The following is a 19,988-nucleotide window of genomic DNA, read 5'->3' as shown; positions in this document are numbered from 1 at the left end:
CGGCAAATTGCTGTGAAGTCCAAAAACCTTAGGGCACTAATAGTAGGGGATTTTAACTATCCTAATATTAATTGGGACAAATATAGTGCGAAGGGTATAGAGGGTACGGAATTCTTCAACTGCATTCAAGAGAACGTTTTTAGTCAGTATGTAACAAGCCCAACACGAGAGGGGCGGTTTTGGATTTAGTTTTGGGGAATGAAGCTGGGCAGGTTGAAGGTGTATTCGTGGGAGAGCACTTGGGTGCCAGTGACCATAATTCAGTCAGATTCAAGTTAGTTATGGATAAGGACAAGGATAGGCCTCGAATAAATGTCCCAAATTGGGGAAAAGCTAAGTTGAGGAGTGATTTGGCCACAGTGGACTGGAAACTGCTACTTGTAGGTAAATCAGTGTCGGAACAGTTGGAAACATTCAAGGAGGAGGTCTGGAAGACTCAGGCCAAACATGTGACTTTAAAGAAAAAGGGTGGAATAACAATTCTAGAACCCGCTGGATGTCTAGGGACTTACAGGCGAGGGTAAAGAAAAAACGGGAAGCTTATGTCATACACCAATGGCTAAATACTGTCGAATCTTTGGCGGAATATAGAAAATTAAGAGGTAAAATTAAAAAGGATATTAGGAATGTTAAGACAGAGCATGAAAAATACTTGGTTAGTGTCATGTATCTCACATTACTGTATATAGCTGTATCTTACCATGCTATACATGACAGTAATTGGATATGACCGGTAACAAAAAGCATACCTTACAACCAGGAGTGCACTTGCAGGAGACACTCCATACCTGTCCCACTGTGGTATATAAAGGGAGGTCTCAGGCAAGTGCAGCACTGGAGAGCTGGAATTAAAGGTGCAGGTCCTGAGTGACCTTGACTTCAGCCTGTGTCTCGTGTAAGTCAGTACATTAGAGTCAGGACTTAACAGTGGCGATGAGTTACAGGATCACAGAATCCACAGAATGGCTACCAACAGCTCAAATGAGAAATACAATGCTGGAGACAATTGGGATGACTTTATAGAAAGGCTCCAGCAAAGCTTTGTGACCAAAGACTGGTTGGGCGACGATAAGGCATACAAGAGAAGAGCCCATCTCTTGACCAGCTGTGGCTCGAAAACATGCGCTTTAATAAAAGACCTGCACCCGAGAAACCGGCAAGCAAGTCGTTTGAGGAGTTGAGCACACTGGTGAGAGACCATCTGAAGCCAGCGAGCAGCCTACACATGGCCAGACATAGGTTCTACAAATACAGACGCTGTGTGCGCCAAAGAATACCCGACTTTGTGGCGGAACTTCAGAGGCTGGCTAATTCATGTGAGTTCCCCGATAAACTAAGGAGAGAAGTACTGAGAGACTTATTTATTGAAGGAATAGGCCACGCAGGCATATTCCAAAAGTTTATAGAGACTAATAACTTGACTCTAGAGGCAGCAGCACTGGTCGCACAGACGTTCTTGGCAGGCGAAGAAGAAAGGAGGCTGATCTATAATTCAGGTACGACAACCAATGAGGCATCAGAACAAGGGGTTCAAATTGTGAAACAAATCGCTACCCCCACATACAGACAAAGGCAGGAGAGCAGGCTTTCAACAGCAGACAGTGGCGCCAGAAGCCATCAAAATCAAGGGCCACATGAACGGCCAATCACACCTCATCAACCCACAATGCGAGCAATCAACAACAGATTGAGAGAAGCTCAAGGGAGATCAGCCAGATGCAGCTCATCCTTCAGAAACAATGGAAACGGTCTGTGTTGGAGATGTGGGGGCAGGCACTCAACCAGGGGGTGTCGATTTCAGCATGCCGTTTGCAGAAACTGCAACTACACAGGGCATCTGTCTCGCATGTGCAGAAAAACAGCAGCTCGGCTTGTATACGAATCGGAAACGTCGGAAAGCGGACCAGAAAACGGTTGGAACAGTGCACGGGACGCCGAGGTACAGGGGGTTAACATGATCAACGTCCACTGTTCTTACACCAAGACGCCTCCAATTATGATGAGGGTTCTACTCAACGGGATACCCATCAACATGGAACTGGACACGGGGGCCAGTCAATCCCTCATAAGCGTTCAACAATTTGAACAGCTGTGGCTGCACAAAAGTAACAGACCAAAACTCACAAAGATCGACACCAAACTAAGGACCTATACTAAAGAAATCGTCCCAGTCCTTGGCAGCGCCAGGCTCTCAGTCACACACAAAGGGATGGTGCACCAACTTTCCCTGTGGATTGTCCCCGGGGATCTCCCAGACCTGTTGGGGAGAAGTTGGCTAGCAGAACTTAATTGAAAATGGGATGATGTTCACGCCATGTCGTCAGAGGAATGGACCTCCTGCTCAACAGTTCTAAGCCGTTTTGAACATCTCTTTCAGCCAGGTGTGGGCACCTTCAAAGGGGCTAAAGTTAGATTCTACATCACACAGAATGCCAGACCGGTCCATCACAAGGCTAGAGCTGTGCCTTATGTGATGAGGGAAAAGATTGAAAAAGAACTGGACCGGCTTCTGCGGGAAGGCATAATTTCCCCCGTGGAATTCAGTGACTGGGCAAGCCCCATCATCCCCATCATGAAGCCTGATGGATCCGTGCGAATCTGTGGGGATTACAAGTCTGCCATAAACAGAGTCTCCCTACAGGACCAATACCCGCTGCCCAGAGCGGAGGACCTATTTGCCACGTTGGCTGGAGGAAAACTTTTTTCGAAACTTGACCTCACATCTGCTTATATGACGCAAGAACTGACGGAAGAGTCTAAGCTACTCACCACCATCAACACACATCGAGGCCTTTTTGTGTGCAATCGATGCTCCTTCGACATCAGGTCGGCAGCTGCTATATTCCAGTGCAACATGGAAAGTCTGCTCAAGTCCATCCCGGGGATGGTTGTGTTTCAAGATTACATACTCATCACGACCAGGGACACCTACCCTCACCTCCGCAATTTTGAGGAAGTACTAACTCGATTGGATCGGGTAGGCCTAAGAGTTAAGAAATCCAAGTGTCTGTTTTTCACGCCTGAGGTTGAATTTTTGGGCAGAAGGATTGCCGCTGATGGAATCTGCCCAACCGAATCCAAAACCGAAGCGATTCGCCTGGCACCCAGGCCCCGGAATGTCTCGAAACTGCGTGCCTTTCTCGGGCTACTCAATTACTTTGGGAACTTTATGCAGAAATTGAGCACGCTGCTGGAGCCTCTCCATGTGCAACTCAGAAAGGGGTGCAATTGGTTTTGCGGAGACGCCCAAGACGCTTCAATAAGGCACGCAACTGTCTATGTTCCAAGAGTGTTTTAGCCTTTTTTGACACATGTAAAAAGTTAGTCCTTACGTGTGATGCATCAGCACACGGGGTCGGGTGCGTTTTACAGCATGTCAATGATGTGGGTAAATTGCAGCGCGCTGCTTATGCCTCCAGGTCATTTTCGCGGGCGGAGTGCACGTACGGTATGGTTGAGAAGGAGGCGCCCGCGTACATGTACGGTGTCAAAAAGATGCACCAATACCTTTCCGAGGCAAAGTTTGCATTAGAAACTGACCACAAACCTCTCACGTCCCTACTATCCGAGTGCAAGGCGATCAACGGCAACACCTCGGGGCGCATTCAGTGGCTTACGACTACACGATAAGGCACAGACCAGGCACAGACAACTGTGCCGACATGGTTAGCAGGCTACCCCGGCGACCACAGAAGGGTACGACAAACAGGACTGTGAGATGGTCATGTCAATCAATGCCTTTGAATCCACAGGTTCGCCCATTACGGCTCGCCAAATCAGAGCCTGCACGACCAGCGACCCCACGTTATCTCTAGTTAAAAGATGCATTTTAACCGATGACTGGGCAGAGGCTCACGATGCCTGCCCCGAGGTGGTCAAACACTTCCGTAGGCGCATGCATGAACTCTCACTAGAGGCAGACTGCCTGATGTGGAGCAGCCGAGTAGTTATGCCTTTATGAGGCAGGGAGGCGTTTGTCCAGGAGCTCCATCGCGAGCACCCGGGGATCGTCCTTATGAAGGCCAAAGCCAGATCTCATGTCTGGTGGCCTGGCATTGATGCGGACTTGGAGCTCTGCGTCCGTCGGTGCTCCATTTGTGCCCAACTTAGTAATGCTCCCAGGAAGGCCCCCCTAAGCCCCTGGCCCACCAAACTGTGGTCGCGGGTACATGTAGAGTATACAGGCCCATTCATGGGCAAAATGTTCCTTGCAGTCGTTGATACATTTTCAAAATGGATCGAGTGCACCATTTTAAAATCGAGCACCACCTCCACCACTGTGGAGAGCCTTAGAACCATGTTTGCAACGCACGGCATTCCTGATATATTGGTCAGTGATAATGGTTCGTGCTTCACTAGCGCAGAATTTCACAATTTTATAGTTGACCACGGTATAAATCACGTTACGACGGCACCTTTCACGACGGCACCTTTCAAGCCGGCCTCCAATGGCCAGGCAGAGCGTGCAGTGCAGATCATTAAACAAGGCATGCTCATAATCCAAGTTCCCACGCTGTAGAGCCGCCTGTCACAACTGCTGCTGGCATACAGATCTTGTCCGCATTCGTTGACTGGGGTTCCCCCCATGCAACTATTGATGAAACGAACCTTAAAGAGCTCCCAGACATGCATGAAATTATTGAGGCTATGCGGCAAAAGGTAACTGAGTACCATGACCGAAATTCGAAGGGGAGGTGGAATGAAATAGGGGACAAAGTGTTTGTGCTAAACTATGGCCGGGGTCCCAAATGGCTTGCAGGGACATAGAAACATAGAAAATAGGTGCAGGAGTGGGCCATTCGGCCCTTCTAGCCTGCACCGCCATTCAATGAGTTCATGGCTGAACATGCAACTTCAGTACCCCATTCCTGCTTGCTCACCATACCCCTTGATTCCCCTAGTAGTAAGGACTTCGTCCAACTCCTTTTTGAATATATTTAGTGAATTGGCCTCAACAACTTTCTGTGGTAGAGAATTCCACTGGTTCACCACTATCTGGGTGAAGAAATTCCTCCTCATCTCGGTCCTAAATGGCTTCCCCCTTATCCTTAGACTGTGTCCCCTGGTTATGGATTTCCCCAACATTAGAAACATTCTTCCTGCATCTAACCTGTCTAACCCCGTCAGAATTTTAAACGTTTCTATGATGTCCCCTATCATTCTTCTGAACTCCAGTGAATACAAGCCCAGTTGATCCAGTCTTTCTTGATAGGTCAGTCCCTCCATCCCGGGAATCAGTCTGGTGAACCTTCGCTGCACTCCCTCTATAGCAAGAATGTCCTTCCTCAGGTTAGGAGACCAAAACTGTACACAATGCTCCAGGTGTGGCCTCACCAAGACCCTGTACAATTGTAGCAACACCTCCCTGCCCCTGTACTCAAATCCCCTCGCTATAAAGGCCAACATGCCATTTGCTTTCTTAACCGCCTGCTGTACCTGCATGCCAACCTTCAATGACTGATGTACCATGACACTCAGGTCTCTTTGCACCTCCCCTTTTCCTAATCTGTCACTATTCAGATAATAGTCTGTCTCTCTGTTTTTACCACCAAAGTGGATAACCTCACATTTATCCACATTATACTTCATCTGCCATGCATTTGCCCACTCACCTAACCTATCCAAGTCCCTCTGCAGCCTCATAGCATCCTCCTCGCAGCTCACACTGCCACCCAACTTAGTGTCATCCGCAAATTTGGAGATACGACATTTAATCCCCTCGTCTAAATCATTAATGTACAGTGTAAACAGCTGGGACCCCAGCACAGAACCTTGCGGTACCCCACTAGTCACTGCCTGCCATTCTGAAAAGTCCCCATTTACCCCTACTCTTTGCTTCCTGTCTGACAACCAGATCTCAATCCATGTCAGCACCTTAACAGTAACAGACAAAGAGGGAAACAGGCTACTGGTTGTACAAATGGACAATGGCCAAACCTGGTGGAGGCATGTAGACCAAGTAAAAAGTAGATTCACTGATAACACTGAAGAACCAGAGGCAGACTATCAAATGGAACTCACACCACACCTGGTGGACAGACAGGTGGAACAACCTGAAGAAAGGGCAGTCTCAACAGACAGCCCAGGCGAGATACCAGGAATCACACCGAACGAAAAACAGGCACCAAGGCAAACAACTGAACCACAACAAAGCCGCTCCACGAGAGAGCGCAGACCACCCGAGAGACTGAATCTATAAAGGCAATAAGACCTTGGGGGAGGGTGATGCATGTATCTCACATTACTGTGTATAACTATATCTTACCATGCTATACATGACTGTAACTGGATATGACCTGTAACAATAAGCATACCTTACCACCAGGGGTGCACTTGCAGGAGACATTCCATACCTGTCCCACTGAGGTATATAAAGGGAGATCTCAGGCAAGTGCAGCACTGGAGACCTGGAATTAAAGGTGCAGGTCCTGAGTGACCTTGACTTCAGCATGTGTCTTGTGTAAATCAGTACATTAGAGTCAGGACTTAACAGTTAGTAAACTTAAGGAAAGCCCAAAGAAATTCGATAAATATATTAAGAGCAAGAGGATAACTAAAGAAAGGGTAGGGCCTATTAGAGACCATGAAGGTAATCTTTGTGTGGAGGCGGAAGATGTTGTTATGATTCTTAATGAATACTTTGCATCTTGTTTTCACAAAGGAAAGGGGCAATGCAGATACTGTTATCGAGGAGGAGTTTGAAATTCTGGATGAAATAAACAGTGAGAGAGGATTATTAAGGGGTTTAGCAGCTTTGGAAGTAGAAAATTCCCCAGGCCCAGATGAAATGCATCCCAGGCTGTTGAGTGAAGTAAAAGAGGAAATAGCAGATCCCTTGACCATCATTTTCCAGTCCTATTTGGATTTGGGCATGGTGCCAGAGGACTGCTAATGTGGTACCCTTGTTTAAGAAGGGAGAAAGGAATCGGCCGAGTAATTACAAGCCTGTCAGCCTAACCTCAGTGGTGGAAAATTATTTGAAAATTATTGGAGGATAAATCTACATTTAGAAAGGCAAGGACTAATTAGGGACAGTCAGCAGAGATTTGTAAAGGGAAGATTGTGTTTGACGAACCTGATTACCTCCTCACAAAATTCAACCAAGAGGGTCGATGAGGGTACTGCATACAATATAGTGTATTTGGCCTTTAGCAAAGCTTTTGATAAGATCCCACATGGTAGACCGGTCACGAAGGTTAAAGCCCATGGGATCCAGAGCAAAGTAGCAAGTTGGATCCAAAATTGCCTTTGAGGTAGGAAGCAAAGGCTAATGAATGATGGATGTTTTTTGACTGGAAGGATGTTTCCAGTGGGGTTCTGCAGGGCTCAGTCATGGGTCCCTTGATTTTTGTGGTATATATCAATGATCTAGATTTGAATCGAGGGAGTAAGATTAAGACATTTATAGACATATAGAGAGAGAAAGACATAAAAGAGGTGCAAAATTCCCTAAGTACTGCATTTGAGTGTCAGCCAAGATGATGCGCTCAAGTCTCAGGAGAGGGATTTACACACACGACCTTTTGAATGGAGCCACTGAAACAAAGCCGATACCAAAGATCACAACCGTATTATTTTCCACAAGTTTTTTAAAAAGTTCCAGGACATACCAAATTCTTGGTGATGATTTCCATCGACAGTTGCACATACACAGAGACATACAAAAAGATAGACATACACAGACACACACACACATAAAATAACCAAAAATATACACGCATCAACATAGAAACATAGAAACATAGAAATTAGTTGCAGGAGTAGGCCGTTGGCCCTTCGAGCCTGCACCACCATTCAATAAGATCATGGCTGATCATTCAACCTCAGTACCTATATCCTCCTTTCTCTCCATATCCCTTGATCCCTTGAGCCGTAAGGGCCATATCTGACTCCCTCTTCAATATATCTAACGAACTGGCTTCAACAACTTACTGCGGTAGAGAATTCCACAGGTTAACCACTCTCTGAATGAAGCTGTTTCTCCTCATCTTGGTCCTAAATGGCTTACCCCTTATTCTTAGACTGTGACCCCTGGTTCTCGAACTCCCCAGCAACAGAAACATTCTTCCTGCCTCTCACTTGTCCAATCTCGTCAGAATTTTATATGTTTCTATGAGATCCCCTCTCATTCTTCTAAACTCCAGTGGATACCAGCAGAGTTGATCCAGTCTAGCCTCATATGTTAGTCCTGCCCTCCCTGGAATCAAGCTGGTGAACCATCCCTGTGCTCCATCCATAGCAAGGACGTCCTTCCTCAGATTTGGAGACCAAAACTAACAGAATATTTAACGTGTGGCTTCACCAAGGCCCTGTACAACTGCAGGAAGACTTCCCTGCTCCTATATTCAAAGCACCTAGCTATGAAGGCGAACATGCCATTTGCCTTCTTCACCGCCTGTTGCACTTGCATGCCCACTTTCAATGACAGATGTAGCATGACACCCAGATCAAGATATACACAGAGTGCCTTAGACAAATAGACGGATAGACAGGCAGGGTCACTGTCGCTACTTTGGCTGGCCTTTGCGTTTTTCCTTCGAGAATGCTGCCACTGAACCAAAGCCAATGCAAAAGTTCACAAACGTATTATTTTGTCCAAGTCTTTTGAAAAAGTTCCAGGACATACCAAATTCATGGTGATGATTTCCACAGACAGTTGCACATACACAGAGACATATATACAGATAGACAGACACAGAGACACACACACACACATAACCAAAAATATACATGCACCAACGGACAGACACAGATGCCTTAGACATATCGAGGGATAGACAGGCTGAATCACGACTTTGGCTGATTTTTGCATTTTTCTATCCGTATGTATCGTGAATATTGCAGACTAATAGAAATGTGAAAAAAATGTCAGTGTTGAAAGGTGTGGGACGTTATTCCATCTATCTCAGGATCAGTTTTGCCAAAACCTGGTTAAATTGTAAAATGGAATGAAAAATGTTGACAATCGTAGTCGGCAGGATTCTAACCTACGCGCAGAAAACCCAAAGTGTTTCTAGTCCATCGCTTTAACCACTCTGCCACAATTACTGCGTCTCTGGCACATTAAATGTTACTCAGAAAAAACTCAGTCGTCCATCTCTGTGCAGCAGACGGCCACAGAATCCTGAAAAAGTCTCCGTTTGCAAAAAATCTGGAAGAGGCAATCTCCTCTTGCTGTATTTTTACTGTTCTATATTGCTCTGGAACATTTTAATAAAATCTATACCAAGAAACTGAAGTAAAATTCGACATTTTGAAAAAACTACTGCGCCGTCGGGAAATTGAACCCTGTTCTCCCGCATAACTAGCGGGGATAATCACCACTATACGGACGAGGGTATGGGTTGCGTTAGTGCAGTAATCCAGCTGTGAACAGAAGTCGACAGAAACATTGATCGACAGAGACAAACCGACAAACAGGGATAGACAGACATCGAGAGAGAGAGACAACGCGAGACAGAAAGGGTGAGACTGAAAAGTGAGGCAGACTCAGTGAGAAAAAGACTCAAACACCTACATATACAGAGATAGGTGTGTGTGATCTATATATAGAGAGAGGGAAAGAGTGAGAGAAAGACAGTGACAAGTAGAGAGACAGATAGAGAGAGAGCGACAGATAGAGAGAGAGACAGATATAAACAGAAAATGATGGAAATACTCAGCAGGTTAGAGGTAGAAACTACCAGCGACAGGCAAAGAGAGACAGACAGGCAGAAACATAGAGTGACAGAGATGATGGAAAAGAGTGAGACAGTCAGACAGAGAGACTGAGTGAATCCCTTTCGATCAGAACTGGGCACCGTGAGAAAGAGACAGACACATTCAGAACCAGAGACAAACAGGGAAACATGGAGAGACAGACAGTGAGATAGAGACAAAGAGAGACAGAAAGTTTGAGACTGAAAGGGAGGATCAGACTGAATGAGAAAAAGACTCAAACACATACATACACAGAGATGTATTTGCGTGCTCCAAAAAGAGAGGGAGGCAATTAGCGATGGAATGACAGAGAAAAGGACAGGGACAAAGATAGAGAAAAAGAGGGAGACAGATAGAGAGAAAGACAGAAAGACAGAGAGAGACATAGAGACAAAAACAGAAAATACTCAGTCATCCATCTCTGTGCAACAGACGGCCACAGAATCCAGAAAAAGTCTCCGTTTGCAAAAGATCTGTAAGAGGCAATCTCCTCTTGCTGTATTTTTACTGTTCTATATTGCTGTGGAACTTTTTAATATGAATCCAAACCAAGAAACAGAAGTAAAATTCGACATTTTGAAAAAGCTGCTTTTCCATCGGGGAATTGAACCTGATTCTCCCGCGTAAAAGGGGGGCATAATCGGCACGAGATGGACGAGGGAACGGGTTGCGTCAGAGCAGTAATCGAGCTGTGAACAGAAGTCGACAGAAACATTGATCGACAGAGACAAACCGATAAACAGGGATAGGCAGACAACGAGAGAGAGACAACGAGAGACAGAAAGGGTGAGACTGAAAAGACAGTCAGAGTCAGCGAGAAAAAGACTCAAACACCTACAGATGCGTGTGTGAAACAGGGAAACAGGGATAGACAGACAGTGAGATAGAGACAAAGAGAGACATAAACTTTGAGTCTGAAAGGGAGGATCAGACTGAATGTGAAAAATACTCAAACACATACATACACAGAGATGTATTTGCGTGCTCCATAAAGAGAGGGTGGCAAATAGCGATGGAATGACAGAGAAAAGGACAGGGACAAAGAGAGAGACAAAGAGGGAGACAAATAGAGAGAAAGACAGAGAGAGAGAGAGGGAGAAGAGTCATAGAGACAAAAACAGAAAATAATGGAAATACTTATCAGGTTAGAGTCAGGGACTAACAGCGACAGGCAAAGACATGGACAGACAGAAATAATGGGACAGAGAGAGACAGTCAGACAGAGAGTCTGAGAAAATCCCTTTGCAACAGAACTAGACACCGTGAGAAAGAGACAGATTGAGAGACAGAGACAAACAGAGAAACAGGGACAGACAGAGTGTGTCAGAGAGAGGCAGACTGAGAGAGACAAAGACTCAAACACACAAACACAAACACAGCTCTCTAAAGAGAGAGAGCGGCAGAGACCGAGCGACACAGATACATTTCACAATTTCATTTCATTATCGGCTCAGAGTGTCATATCGTTACAGAAAATTGGAGATTCAGCATTTGAGAATCGTGTATCACTGAGCAGGATTGGAAAAATCTATGTTTAATTAAGGAATTACCAGGACTGGGGTTCAAACCCACGCGGGTATAAACCCATTAGATCTTAAGTCCAACACATTTACCACTCGGCCATCCTGGGTCCTGATCCTGTCAGTAGTTGGACTCTGCCTCTGTGAGAATCTGAGCTTCAGCTCCACGCCCACAGCGACACATAGACACATAGGATTTCAGGGAGCATTTATGAACATTTTTCGTCATATTGACACGGGCGCAACTTTCCTATTCTTTTTCGACTAAGGCTCTGGGAACTTTCACATCCACCCGATGGTGCAGATGGAGCTTCAATTTAAAATTTCAGCCGATGGTCAACAGCTTCAACAATGCAACATTCCCCAAGTACTGCATTTGAGTGTCAGCCAAGTCTCAGAAGTGGGACTTACACACACAACCTCCTGATTCAGTCGAGAATGGAGCCACTGAACCAAAACCGATATCAGAGATCACAACCGTATTATTTTCCGCAAGTTTTTTTAAAAGTTCCAGGACGTACTAAATTCATGGTGATGATTTCCACAAAGAGTTGCACGTACACAGAGACATACATACAGATAGACATACACAGACACATACAAACACAATAACCAAAGATATACACGCATCAACATAGAAACATAGAAATTAGGTGCAGGAATATGCCATTCGGCCCTTCGAGCCTGCACCACCATTCAATAAGATCATGGCTCATCATTCAACCTCAGTACCCCATTCCTACTTTCTCTCCATACCCCTTGATCCCTTTAGCCGTAAGGGCCCTTTTGAATATATCTAACGAACTGGCCTCAACGTCATTCTGCGGTGGAAAATTTCACAGGTTAACCACGCTCTGAATGAAAAAGTTTCTCCTCATCTCGGTCCTAAATTGCTTACACCTTATTCTTAGACTGTCATCCTTGGTCTTGAACACCCCAGCAACGAGAACATTCTTCCAGCCTCGAAGCTGTCCAATCTCGTCAGAATTTTATATGTTTCTATGAGATCCCCACTCATTCTTCTAAACTCCAGTGGATACCAGCCCAGTTGATCCAGTCTCTCCTCATATGTCAGCCCTGCCATTCCGGGAATCATGCTGGTGAACCTTCGCTGTGTTCCCTCAATAGCAAGGACGTCCTTCCTCAGATTTGGAGACCAAAACTGAACGCAGTATTTAACGTGTGGCCTCACCAAGGCCCTGTACAATTGCAGTAAGACCTCCCTGCAACTATACTCAAATCCCCTCGCTATGAAGGCGAACATGCCATTTGGCTTCTTTACCGCCTTCTGCACCTGCATACCAACAATCAATGACTGATGTACCATGACACCCAGATCAAGATATACATAGGTTGCCTTAGACAAATAGATGGATAGACAGGCAGCGTCACTGTCGCTACTTTGGCTGGCTTTTGCGTTTTTCAGTCAAGGATGCTGCCACTGAACGAAAGCCAATACCAAAGTTCACAACCGTATTATTTTCCCCAAGTCTTTTTTAAAAGTTCCAGAACATACCAAATTCATGGTGATGATTTCCACAGACAGTTGCACATACACAGAGACATAGATACAGATAGACAGACACAGAGACACACACACACACACATAAACAAAAATATACATGCACCAACGGACATGCACAGATGCCTTATACATATAGAGGGATAGACAGGCTGAATCACTTTCGCTACTTTGGCTGATTTTTGCGTTTTTCTATCTGTATGCATCCTGAATATTGCAGATATTGAGATATTGCATAACAATGAGAAATAGATTTCAGTGTTGAAAGGTGTGGGACGTTCTTCCGCCTATCTTAGGAACGGTTTTGCAAAAACCTGGTTAAATTATAAAATGGAATGAAAAATGCTGAGAATCAGAGCCGGCAGGATTCGTTCCTGCGCGGGGTAAACCCAAAGGATTTCTAGAAAATCGCGTTAACCACTCAGCCACAACTACTGCGTCTCTGGCACTTTAAACGTTACTCAGAAAAAACTCAGTCATCCATCTCTGTGCAGCAGACGGCCACAAAATCCTGAAAAAGTCTCCGTTTGCAAAAAATCTGGAAGAGTCAATCTCCTCTTGCTATATCTTTACTGTTCCATATTGCTCTGAAACTTTTTAATACGAATCTTTTCCAAGAAACAGAAGTAAAATTCGACATTTTGAAAAAGCTGCTTTTTCATTGGGGAATTGAACCCGGTTCTTCAACGTAACAGGCGGGGATACTCACCACTATGCGGACGAGAATACGGGTTGTGGCAAAGCAGTTATCGAGCTGTGAACAGAAGTCGACAGACACTTTGAGAGACAGAGACAAACCGACAAACAGGGAGAGACAGATAGCGAGAGAGAGACAACGAGAGACAGAAAGGGTGAGACTGAAAAGTCAAGCAGACTCTGAGAAAAAGACTCAAACACCTACATATAAAGAGATGTGTGTGTGTGATCAATAAAGAGAGAGAGGGAAAAAGTGAAAGAAAGACAATGATAAAGAGAGTGACAAGGAGAGAGACAGATAGAGAGACAGCGACAGATTGGGAGAGAGGCAAAGATATAAACAGAAAATGATGGAAATACTCAGCAGGTTAGAGACAGGAACTACCAGCGACAGGCAAAGAGAGACAGATAGGCAGAAAAGATAGACAGACAGAGATGATGGGAAAGAGTGAGACAGTCAGACAGAGAGACTGAGAGAATCTCATTCGAACAGAACTGGACACCGTGAGAAAGTGACAGACACATTGAGAACCAGAGACAAACAGGGAAACGAGGAGAGACAGATAGCGAGGTAGAGACAAAGAGAGAAATAAAGTTTGAGACTGAAAGGGAGGATCAGACTGAATGAGAAAAAGACTCAAACACAGACGTGCACAGAGATGTATTTGCATGCTCCATAAAGAGAGGGAGGCAGATAGTTATGGAATGACAGAGAAAAAGAGGGACAAAAAGAGAGACAAAGAGGGCGACAGATCGAGGGAAAGACAGATAGAGAGAGAGAGACATAGAGATAAAAACAGAAAATAATGGAAATACTTATCAGGTTAGAGACAGGGACTAACAGAGACAGGCAAAGACATGGACAGACAGAGATAACGGGACAGAAAGAGACAGTCAGACAGAGAGTCTGAGAGAATCCCATGGCAACAGAACTAGACACCGTGAGAAAGAGACAGATTGAGAGACAGAGACAAACAGAGAAACAGGGACAAACAGAGTGGGTCAGAGAGAGGTAGACAGAGAGAGAGACAAAGACTCAAACACGAAAACACAAACACAGCTCTCTAAAGAGAGAGAGTGACACAGATACATTTCAAAATTTCATTTCTTTTTCGGCTCAGAGTGTCACATAGTTACAGAAAATTGGTGATTCAGCAGATGAAAATCGGGTATCACTGAGCAGGATGGGAAAAATCTCTGTTTAATTAAGGAATTACCAGAAGGCGGGGTTGAACCCACGTGGGTATAAACCCATTACATCTTAAGTCTAACGCCTTTACCCCTCGGCCATCCTGGTCGTGATCATGTCAGTGGTTGGTCTCTACCTCGGTGAGAATCTGGGCTTCAGCTGCACCCCCACAGTGACACACAGACACATTGGATTTCAGGGAGCATTTACGAACATTTTTCGTAATATTGACACGGGTGCAGCTCTCCGATTCTTTTTCGACTAAGGCTCTGGGAACTTTCACATACACCCGAGGGGGCAGATGGAGCTTCAATTTAAAATTTCAGCCGATGGTCAACAGCTTCAACAATGCAACATTCCCCAAATAATGCATTTGACTGTCATCCAAGATGATGTTTTCAAGTCTCAGGAGTGGGACTTACACACACAACCTCCTGCTTCAGTCGAGAATGGAGCCACTGAACCAAAGTTCACAACCGTATTATTTCCCCAAGTTTTTTTAAAAGTTCCAGGACGTACCAAATTCATGGTGATGATTTCCACAGACATTTGCACATACACAGATACATACATACAGATAGACATACACAGATACACGCACACACAATAAGCAAAAATATACACGCATCAACATAGAAACATAGAAATTAGGTGCAGGAATATGACATTCGGCCCTTCGAACCTGCACCACCATTCAATAAGATCATGGCTCATCATTCAACCTCTGTACCCATTTCCTGCTTTCTCTCCATGCCCCTTGATCTCTTTAGCCATAAGGGCCATATCTAACTCCCTTTTGATTATATCTAACGAACTGGCCTCAACGACTTTCTGCGGTAGAAAATTTCACAGGTTAACCACTCTCTGAGTGAAGAAGTTTCTCCTCATCTCGGTCATAAATGGCTTACCCCTTATTTTTAGAATTTAATCCTTGGTCTCAAACACCCCAGCAACGAGAACATTCTTCCAGTCTCTAAGTTGTCCAATCTCGTCAGAATTTTATATGTTTCTGTGTGATCCCCTCTCATTCTTCTAAACTCCAGTGGATACCAGTCCAGTTGATCCAGTCTCTCCTCAGATGTCAATCCTGCCATCCCGGGAATCATGCTGGTGAACCTTCGCTGTAATCCCTCAATAGCAAGTACGTCCTTTCTCAGATTCGGGGACCAAAACTGAACACAACATTCCAGGTATGGCCTCACCAAGGCCCTGTACAACTGCAGTAAGACATCCCTGCTCCTATACTCAAATCACCCAGCTATGAAGGCGAACATGCCATATATAGAGATAGAGAGACACAGAGACACACACACACATAACCAAAGATTTGCACGCACCAACGGGCATGCACAGATGCCTTAGACATCTCGAGGGATATACAGGTTGAATCACTGTCGCAACTTTGACTGATGTTTGCGATTTTTGAAACGGATGTATCGTGAATATTGCAGATTAATAAAAATGAGAATAAACTGTCAGTGTTGAAAGGTGTGGGACGTTATTCCATTTATCTCAGGATCAGTTTGCCAGAGAACCGGTTAAATTGTGAAATGGAATGAAAAATGCTGAGAATCGTTGTTGGCAGGATTCGAACCTGGCGGGATAACCCAATGGATTTCTCTTCCGTCGCGTGAACCACTCGGCCACGAGTACTGTGTCTTTCATGGACAGACAGAGTGAGTCAGACTGAGAGAGACAAAGACTCAAACATCCCAACGCATGCACAGTTCTCTGAAGAGAGAGAGGCAGAGACCGAGCGACACAAATGCATTTCATAATTTAATTTTATTATCGGTTCAGAGTGTCACATTGTTACAGAAAATTGCTGATTCAACCGATGAAAATTCGGTTTTATTGATCAGAATGGGAGGAAATCCGTGTCAAATTGAAGAGATACCAGGAGTAGGGCACGAACCCACGCGGGAAAAGCCCCATTCAATTTTAAGGACAACGCCTTAACCACTCGGCTACCCTAGTCCTGTGAAAACCTTGTGAGTACAAGGTAGAGATTCATAGAAACATAGAAACATAGAAACAAAGAAAATAGGTGCAGGAGCAGGCCATTCAGCCCTTCTAGCCTGCACCGCCATTCAATGAGTTCATGGCTGAACATGAAACTTCAGTACCCCCTTCCTGCATTCTCATCATAACCCTTGATCCCCCGAGTAGTAAGGACTTCATCTAACTCCCTTTTGTATATATTTAGTGAATTGGCCTCAACTACTTTCTGTGGTTGAGAATTCCACAGGTTCACCACTCTCTGGGTGAAGAAGTTTCTCCTCATCTCGATCCTAAATGGCTTACCCCTTATCCTCAGACTGTGACCCCTGGTTCTGGACTTCCCCAACATTTGGAACATTCTTTCTGCATCTAACCTGTCTAAACCCGTCAGAATTTTAAACGTTTCCATGAGGTCCCCTCTCATTCTTCTGAACTCCAGTGAATACAAGCCCAGTTGATCCAGTCTTTCTTGATAGGTCAATCCCGCCATCCCGGGAATCAGTCTGGTGAATCTTCGCTGCACTCCCTCAATAGCAAGAATGTCCTTGCTCAAGTTAGGAGACCAAAACTGTACACAATACTCCAGGTGTGGCCTCACCAAGGCCCTGTACAACTGTAGCAACACCTCCCTGCCCCTGTATTAAAATCCCCTCGCTACAAAGGCCAACATGCCATTTGCTTTCTTAACCGCCTGCTGTACCTGCATGCTAACCTTCAATGACTGATGTACCATGACACCCAGGTCTCGTTGCACCTTCCTTTTCCTAATCTGTCACCATTCAGATAATAGTCTGTCTCTCTGTTTTTACCACCAAAGTGGATAACCTCACATTTACCCACATTATACTTCATCTGCCATGCATTTGCCCACTCACCTAACCTATCCAAGTCACTCTGCAGCCTCATAGCATCCTCCTCGCAGCTCACACTGCCACCCAACTTAGTGTCATCCACAAATTTGGAGATACTGCATTTAATCCCTTCGTCTAAATCATTAATGTACAATGTAAACAACACTCAGAAAAAACTCAGTCATCCATCTCTGTGCAGCAGACGGCCAAAGAATCGTGAAAAAGTCTCCGTTTGCTAAAAATCTGGAAGAGGCTCTATCTTCTACATGTACCTTTACAGTTCTTTCTTGCTCTGGAACTTTTTAATATGAATCTCTACCAAGAAACAGAAGTAAAATTCTATATTTTGAAACAACTGCCTCTCCGTCGGGGAATTGAACGCCGGTCTCTCGCGTGACAGGCGGGGTTACTCACCACTATACTAACGAGGAACTGTCGAGTGCCAGTTTTGTCAGAGCAGGAATCGAGCCAGTGTGAACAGAATTGGACACCATGAGAAGTCGACAGACACATTGAGAGACAGAGACAAACCGACAAACAGGGAGAGACGGACAGCGAGATAGAGACAACGAGAGACAGAAAGTGTGAGACTGAGAAGGAGAGGCAGACTGAGTGAGAAAAAGACTCAAACATATACATATACAGAGATGTGTGTGTGTGATCTATTAAGAGAGAGAGGGAAAGAATGAGAGAAAGACAATGATAAAGACAGTGACAAGGAGAGAGACAGATTGAGAGAGAGCGATAGAGACTAAAACAGAAAATGATGGAAATACTTCTCAGCTTACAGGCAGGGACTAACAGAGACAGGCAAAGACATGGACAGACCGAAATGATGGGAAAGAGAGAGCCAGTCAGGCAAAGAGTCTGAGAGAATCCCATTGGAACAGACGTGGCACCGTGAGAAAGAGACAGATTGAGAGACAGAGATAAACAGAGAAACAGGGACAGACAGAGAGAGACAAAGACTCAAACATATGCACAACACTCTGAAGAGAGAGAGAGAGGCAGAGACCGAGCGACACAGATACATTTCACAATTTCATTTCATTATCGGTTCAGAGTGTCACATTGTTACAGAAATTTGCTGATTCAACCGATGAAAATCCGGTCTCACTGATCAGAATGGGAGGAAATCCGTGTTAAATTAAAGAGATACCAGGAGTTGGGTACGAACCCACGCGGGAAAAACCCATTGAATTTTAAGGCCAACGCCTCAACCACTCGGCTATCCTGGTCCTGTGAGAGTCTGGATTCTGTCTCGTTGAGAATCTGGGCTTCAACCCCAACCCCACATACAAACGCATACAATTCGGCTTTCAGTGAGCATTTCCGAACATTTTTAGTAATATTGACACGGGTGCAATATCCAGATATTTTTGTTTTTGTATCCCCTCAAAACAATACTATTTAGATGATACTGCCTCTCCATGTTCCACCCAAAGTGCACCGCTTCTCAATTATCCGCATTAAATTGCACCTGCCATGTCCCTGCCCATTTCACTCGTCTCTCTGATTCCTCTTCAAGTCTGTTACTATCATGCTCACTATTGGCTACGTAGCCATGTTTTGCTTCATCTTCGGACTTCAAGATGGAATCTCTATAACCAAGTCCAGGTCATTGTTATATAACAAGTACTACAATGGGAATTGAAATGGGCCGTTTTAAGGAGAAACTTCCAATTAACCGGATTTTGGAATGGTATTTAATTCGAATTATTTATTGAGTGGGAGGAAGGAGGAAACTCAAGAAACGTCCATTCAATAGAATGGAATAGAGCCCAGATCACAGTGCGCTGAGTAGGGAGAAACTGCTTCCGCTGTTTGGCGATGGACTACTAACCAAAAATCACCAGCTTTTCCTGAAAGAAAGATAAAATCATCAGCCTTTCCTGGAAGAACGAAAAAGAGCCGGTTAACCATCACCGAGTCAGAGGTGTGCAGCAGCACAATCTACTGCGAGGTTTGACGTGGTGTGTCGTTCTAGGCCATCACAATGCTAGGTTAGTGATGTGGGATACAGGGCAAACTGTGATAAGATGAGAAGGTATGTTCAACTTGGACAGAAATTTGGTTAGACGACACTTAGAGTGCTGTGTACAGTTCTGGTCTCCATATTACACTTGGAATGCTGTGTACAGTTCTGTTCTCCATATCACACTTAGAGTACTGTGTATAGTTCTGGTCTCCCTATCGCACTTATAATACTGTGCACCGTTCTGGTCTCCCATATCACAATTAAAATACTGTGTATAGTTCTGGTCTCCCTATCATACTTAAAATATTATGCACAGTTATGGTTTCCATATCACATTTAGAATACTGTCCACAGTTCAGGTCTCCATATCACACTAAGAATATTGTTTACAGTTTTGGTCTCCTAATCACTCTTGGAATACCGTGTAACGTTCTGGTCTCCAGATCATACTAAGAATATTATGCACAGTTCCGGTCTTCAGATCACACTGAGAAGACTATGCACAGTTCTGCTCTCTGTAAATGCCAGGTTA

General features: G+C 44.8%; 1 gene segment (V, D, J or C); it reads left to right on the top strand.

Moving 5' to 3' along the window:
- The first annotated feature begins 1,120 nt into the window (after positions 1–1,120).
- Positions 1,121–19,988, top strand: part of LOC139251207 (Ig heavy chain C region-like) — a 29,239-nt gene continuing 10,371 nt past the window's right edge. The window contains 1 exon segment of the C gene segment in view: positions 1,121–1,316. Within this exon segment, the coding sequence occupies positions 1,121–1,316 (196 nt within the window).

Source organism: Pristiophorus japonicus, unplaced genomic scaffold (assembly GCF_044704955.1).
Source record: "Pristiophorus japonicus isolate sPriJap1 unplaced genomic scaffold, sPriJap1.hap1 HAP1_SCAFFOLD_422, whole genome shotgun sequence".
Lineage (NCBI taxonomy): Eukaryota > Metazoa > Chordata > Chondrichthyes > Pristiophoridae > Pristiophorus > Pristiophorus japonicus.
This window is presented reverse-complemented; position numbering and strand designations above follow the sequence as displayed.